Source organism: Falco biarmicus, chromosome 9, assembly GCF_023638135.1.
Source record: "Falco biarmicus isolate bFalBia1 chromosome 9, bFalBia1.pri, whole genome shotgun sequence".
NCBI classification, from domain to species: Eukaryota; Metazoa; Chordata; class Aves; order Falconiformes; family Falconidae; genus Falco; species Falco biarmicus.
Genome location: NC_079296.1, coordinates 43,362,502 through 43,369,417, shown reverse-complemented (window position 1 = coordinate 43,369,417; position 6,916 = coordinate 43,362,502). Strand labels below are relative to the sequence as shown.

Here is a 6,916-nt window from a genome sequence, read left to right as displayed (position 1 = left end):
TAAAATTATACCTACACTAGTCTTTTAGGAAACCTAATGATCACTGCCATCTGCACTACTCTATCCTTCCTCTAAGTGAGGAAATGAGAACAGATGGATGTGATGATTGCTTGCTCCTAATGTAACAGTATACTCTAAAAGCAGCAGCTTGATGAAACTGAAATGATGATTACAGGTGATAAAGGATCAGAAAGCTCCTTCAGGAGAAATCTCTGTGCTAGATGGAGGCACAGAAAGTGAAACGGCTTCCTGCTTGAAAGGCGGGGAGAAAAGCCTGAAGTAGTAGCCACAAGGCAGCAAGACCTAGAAATTTTACACAGAATTACTAAAGTGAAGACAGGAACCAAAGAAACTATAGAATTATGGTAAATTTATTAAAGTTCACATTGAACTACAGTGTCATGTTGCTTGGATTTCAAGAAGGAATACTGTTAAACTATGACTCACAGTGGCTATCTGAGAAATCATGACAAGTGAACGAGGCAGCTGGGTCCCAGTCAGCTGGAGAGACCTTCCCAGAGCATGTGGAACTTGGTGGTAGCCACACACAGCTTACCAATCCAGATAGCGTAACTTCCACTTAATGTGGCTTACACATAGTGCTATTCAAACATAATTAAAACCCCAACACTCCCAAACTGGTTTCACATGAGACACAACAGAGTCCACACTAGCCACCAAGAAAGATGGTTATTCAGTTGTAGGAAGCTGCTTCCAGAAAACAGCACATGAAAGCTGTTCAGTCATATTACTTGCATTATCATACATTTGACAACTTGATTTATCAAATTCAGTTTTGAGAACAGCTCTGTTTGAAGCCTGAAGGTAAGTGCAACAGTGTATGGGGAAACCAGTTTCCCTAAATGAGAACAGTGCAGGTAAAGATTTACCAGGCAGCAAACAAGATTCATCCCCTACAGCTTCTACCAGCCTCTGCAAGAGGCACAATTCATATCAGACAAAGATATTTGTCAGAAAAATACTGATCTATATAAATAATTGCATTTGCAGAGTAGTAGTTATGAGACTGTTACTTTATGAAGTCAGGTACAGTCATCATTCACTCAGCTTTACTGTTAAAAATCACTATCAGAATACACTAAGACTTTAAAAAGAATTAAATTTCTAAATCTGATCAAGATGGGAGAAAATTTTGCAGATCAGTGTTAAACTGATTACACTGGCTTAAGGTGATTAAGTTTCTTCACCAGCTTATGCTGGATAAATACTAAACAATAAATACTACAGCAATTAAATAATTTAAAGGGTCCATGAAAGAACACACCAGTTTAAACCCTCATAAATATGTGCAATACCTTCTCGATACACAAAATTGGATTCAGTGAGACAGTTCTGTTTTACTAAAAGAAAACAATGGCAGCAAAATTGCTAAGGGTAAATGGCAGAAATTCTGCTGTTAAAAAAAGGATGGCAACCACAAAGGCAAAGCGAAAGACATAACCAAGTTACAGATAGCAATAGAATAAGACAAACAAAAATCTCATAACTAAAATATCATTGAATTGTGGCCGTCTTCCTGCCATATCTGAGAAAAATTCAGTCTCTCAATACTAGTAAACTTTTCTGGGGAGAAAAGGAAAACAGATACCCAGTAAGAGTTTATTATAAAAAATATATGTATAAAAATATCTTTATGAAAATTTCAGTATTACAGCAGCAGTATGTACTATTAGCAGATACTCTATACCAGTCCTTTTGCGTTTTTAGGATGAGTTAAACCCAGAATCCTTTATTGTATTTTTAAAGAGATTTGCTTCCTTCAGCTACTTCAGATTTCTTCTGTTTGCCATCTGTGTGTTCCTATGGTCTCTGTTACTCAGTTATTGCAGAGGTCAATGCTTCCAAGATCAGGATGAAGGTTTAGCAGATGGAAATCTTTTTGCAAAGGATAGCTGTTCTCATCTAGCACAAAATGGCTCCTAATTTCCAACAAATAGGATGCTTCTGTATCTGCTAGCAGCAAATGACACAGATCTGCTACTATCGTGCTGTAGGTTATATCTGAAGACGGCACTGCAAAAGATAGAACAATCCGATTTACTCTTTATTTTCACAGTAGCACCTAACGTTCCAGTTTTACCTCCATGAAAGCTACACTAAATTACTGAAAGTGTAGTTCAACATCTGAATGTCAGTTTTGGTTTTAACAAATTTTTTAAAAACACTGCACTAAGACTCTCTCATTAAATTAACACCTGTGAATCATGTAAAACACTTCAAGTCAAAAAAAAAAAAGTGTATCAAGGGAAGCCTGTCCGGAACACTGCTCAGTTACTTACATCATGAGAGCCTGTCAGCTATTTCTAAAAACTGCTAAGACACCCTATTCTGCATATAAGCAATCCATTTGCTTACTGAATACTTAGTTATATAGCAAAATAAATGTTCATGCCATCTCATCTCTTGTTGCTACCTCAACTCTGAACTTCTGAGTTTGTTGGACAGCAACTGAAGTGTTCTGAGGTGTTTTTTTGGGTTTTTTTTCTGGCTTTGTGTTGTTACTGTTTTTTGTTTGTTGTTTTGTGTTGGTTTTTTTTTAAAGTCTCATGCAATATAAGTGATCATCATATTTCCAGAACAATCTCATCCCAGTTCTCAATTGTCAATAATTAAAAATCTTACTCCCATTGTGAACTGTGCTGCCTGTTTCTATCAGAAGTAATTCATGAAACAGTACCTACTAATCTGTTCAGCCAGTCTGCAGGAATACTGAGGAAGATTTTTTCCATCAACTCAGACGCCACATGAACATAAATTTCATAACCTCCATCTTCTACTGTCATCACAGCAGGTCTAGATCAGAAAACAAAAGACTTGAAAGTTAGCTGCTATGGTTTTTTGATTGAAGCAAAATTTCTGAAAGTAATACAACGTAATATCACCCTCCAACCTAACACCAAGAACTAGAAAATCTATGCACTCATCTCTGTCAAGTCTCTGGAGTTGGAATGAGTTTGAGATATATTCTGAAGTCACTACTCAATGTTAAAGTAACTTCTAAAGCTATCAAGTAAGTCTTACTTTCAGACAACTGCAGAAAACCATGCCTTAGTGGCCTTTTCCAGGAAGACAGCGAGAACTGTGCTATTATGAAATTAGTGTTATGTCATTTATGGCCTTGAACTTTAAATATACGAAGTATAAATGTTAATATGTAAGCATATGTACCTAGAAATATACAATGGGTACATAAAGATGGAAAGGCAAAATAGGGAGACAAGCTTCGGTGCATCACTTGGAATTGTATCATCTGTATCAACATCACCTAATACTGTCTGTCTTAAAACACCACTTCATAGCCACTACATAATACCAAGATAGTATTCCTTGTACTATGATTAATATCAAATGTTTCACATACTGCTAAAAAAGTAATAATCCCTCCTTCCTGGAAACTATCTTCTACACAGAATATTGCCAATAGTATTCCTATTGGGTTTGAAACGAACCTGTTAGGGACTGCTGTCCCACAAGCACTGGTCTTTCCAAATTTTGCTGTTTCACATGATTCAAAAGTGATACTGGGTAACAAGCAATTGGTACGAAGTGATCTTTTCTAGACAGGTATTCCCTACATTTCAAGTATTTGTCTTTCCAACCTGTCATTATTAGGGGAACAATGAAAAAGGCGTGGCATTAAGTCCTTGCTATTTGTTTTGCAACGTTTCTGTGAGATGAAACCTTAGCAGTCCTCTACAGCGATGTTCAGCAGGTGGTTTCTGCTTGCTTTCAAGCTTCTGAGTGATTTTACTAAGTCTAATCATTTATACAGCTGATGCAGCTTCTACCCAACATACGCTCTTTGACTGCCCTTACACTACTTACGATTTGACCTGCAACATCTGCAGCACCACAATCCTCACACTTCTTAGAAAATCTGCACTGCTCTGACCAAAGCAGGATGCAACGCTTACACCCTGACCGCCCACAGAAGAAACTAAAATAGTAAACATCAGGAGATATATCACAATAATGTAAATCCTGGTTATAGCAATATTGGAACGGTACCAAACCAGTATATGTTAATGTAATAAAATATGGCACAATCATCCTCAGTGCAGAACTTTTCCATGGGAGACGTTCCCCAAAAGGATAAAACCTGCTCACTGCAGAGACGGCAGAATGAAGGAAGGGCAGTCACTTCAAGAGACTAACGGAGCTGCGCTGTCAAATACGACAGTCAGGCAGTAGTTCAGTATACTGACAGCTGGGGAGTGTGATGAAGTGATTAATTTAGTTAGCATGATGCAGAATACACCTAACAGCACTAATCTGAATGCTTGTGAGGCACGAAGGCAAATGACTGTAAACATGCCACTTTCCCAGTAGGCAAACGACTTTACTTGCCATCTGTTAATCTAAAAGCTACTGCTAAATTTCATAATCTTAAGTGAAGTGATCAAAAGAGCTAAGAGAATTCCATGTCTGATTATCTGTGGGATTATTTAAAATCTGTTGGTTTAGACAGAAACCAAGGCCCAGACTATTTGTAGTCACTAAAGACTGCTGGCTTCCTTCATGAGAGAAAGCTTAACAGTACACTTAATGCTCAGCTTCCCAACTAATTGCGGGCAATCGCTATTTTGTGTCTGAAGAAATATATTTTGGTTTAGACAATTTATGCTGAAGTACATGAAAATTATTATGATTTCCAGAAATACTAAATAACCATTTTGAAAACGGTATAATTAATATGTTTGCAGAGAAATGTACTAAGTGATGTTGCAAAACATAAAGCTTTTAAAAGCACAGCCAGGCACGGTCTACAGATATAACTTGCAAACCAAGCGATGCGTTAGGAAAGATTAATTTTGCTTCATCCCTGGTTATTATAAGCCCACTGCCTCCTCCTCAGCTCCTACTCTGTTCAAGGTTATCTAAGTCTTCTTTCAAATAATCTTACTTACGTCAACAAGACTGAACTGTCATGGGGAAAAAGAAAAGTCAACACAGCCTTCAAAACAGAGACTGACACTGTTAATTCCCTTTCACTAGCGCCACAGAAAATGCAATTGTGAGATTAACTTTATTCCTTAAATACCACTGGTTTTAATATGGTGAATTTAAATCAATGTAAAACAGTTAGAAACATATTTAAGGATGTAAATAAATTTCACTAGAGGCATACATAGTTCTGCTAAAATATTCCTTAAAGGCTACTGAGTACATAGCCTTTAGTACCTGCACACAAAGCTGGCGAAGCACGCCAGTGAAATAGGCTTTTCCACTAGTACAGAAAGGTTAGATTTAATCCCTGCTGAGGCTAAACACCCTAGAAATCTTCTGCCTCATTACGGCTACTGTTAAAATGTTCAACTTTTTAAACGGCAAATACTGATTGGTACAGACTGAAGAATGAATTATCTGAGGGAAATGCTACCGTCATACCAAATTCCAGGGAAGAGACGCTAGGAAACTGGAAGTTTGGGCAAAGGCCCATCTGTGATAGCCAAAATCTAGGAGATAAGCTCTGAAATACAAAATAGTTTTCTTTCTCTTCGCTTTTGTAATTTCTTTTAGCTTCATATTCATATTGTCCAAGCTCAAAAAAGAATACGGAAACATTGACACATGTACTTTACGTAAGTGCTGTCGTATAATAGGTTTTTAGGATCTTCTGCCTCATTATTACTGCTAGTGTTAAAGTGTTCAGTGTTCTGGGTATCTAACTTGGAAAAAAGAAAGCTAGCTAAGCATATACACATGCACCTAAATGTTATGTCTTCAGCATCTGAGGGAAAAGATGAGCTTCGTTACAATCACAGCAGATGAACAAAACCGGGCCCCTACATTTCAAAAGAAAAAGGTGACAGGAGATGACTTCAGTGGCCTACAGTGCTGAAACCCAAGATTTTAAAGCTATGTAAATCTCTTAAATACCAAGATCCTGTCATAGTATCTATTTTCCTATCATATTGTCTATCTTAAATATTCACACTCTTAAAATACATAAATAAAAAAATCTATTAGGTTAATCAGTTACTAAATTCCCTGAATTGAAGCAGCAAATCAAATTACAGACTAATCCTATGTTTTAAGAAGTCTGCAGTGTTTAGTATATATTAAGTAGAAAACAATACGCAGATTTTACTTCCAAGGAGATGCTGGTAGCTATTCCATTGTTAGAAATAGAGCGTACTGAACATACTGCCTCCTTATATTGAGGGATTAAAAGCAATCTGAGATAAGGGGACATGAATTAGCACACTACAGGAAAAAAAAAAAAGTAGTTTTCTACTAGTTGTGCACACAGGTTTATAAAAAAAGACTAACACTAACCATAGATGTAACAATCTGTTAAGCAGCACAGTAATGCTAGAACAACATTTAGTTAATAAGTTAATTTCATTTTCACAAGATATTTCTTTAGCAAAAGACAGATTTTTCTCCTGCTAAGCTGTACACGTACCGAGTTATCCTACAATACAGAATTAGGAAATACTACCAAGGAGATGCATTCTTACTAAACTAATCAGAGCAAAATTTCAGTACAAAAATGACAGACTTTTCTTTGAAGAAGTTGCGCATTTAAGTTCCACATCAAGACGTGTTCACATGTTGAGAATACAAACAGTTGAAGTCTTTATCATTTTCCTACCACCTTTTGTGCAAGAGAGTAAACTGGAGTCCTTCAGAGTCACACGAGAGGTCATAATCTTATGAAACAGAGGGGGAACCTTTTCAGTTAAGGAAAAATTCTTTGCACTTAGTTGTAAACTTAAAGATGCAAGACTATTTTTTGCACAGAGGAAAAAGACCAAGTCACTACCTTGTTAGACAGATGGGATCCTAATATTAAATCAAAGCCAAGTGAGAAACTACTAAGTATGTAATGATTCGTTAAACTCATTATGAAATAGTTTAGGCATACTTTTAGAATGAATTTTGGTAGGAA

The 6,916-nt window shown here is 36.7% G+C and overlaps 1 protein-coding gene across 14 annotated transcripts in view; it reads right to left on the bottom strand.

Annotated features, from left to right (window-relative positions):
• Positions 1-353: 353 nt before the first annotated feature.
• Positions 354-6,916, bottom strand: part of SHLD2 (shieldin complex subunit 2) — a 41,227-nt gene continuing 34,664 nt past the window's right edge. For 13 of the 14 annotated variants that reach the window (XM_056352728.1, XM_056352727.1, XM_056352724.1 and 10 more), the window contains 2 exons: positions 2,699-2,814; positions 354-2,034 (listed from right to left, as the gene is read on the bottom strand). In XM_056352728.1, the coding sequence (XP_056208703.1) occupies positions 1,838-2,034; positions 2,699-2,814 (313 nt within the window). In that variant the 3' untranslated portion in view covers positions 354-1,837. The remainder of the gene's footprint in view (positions 2,035-2,698; positions 2,815-6,916) is intronic. The other variant, XM_056352729.1, reaches the window with a different exon arrangement.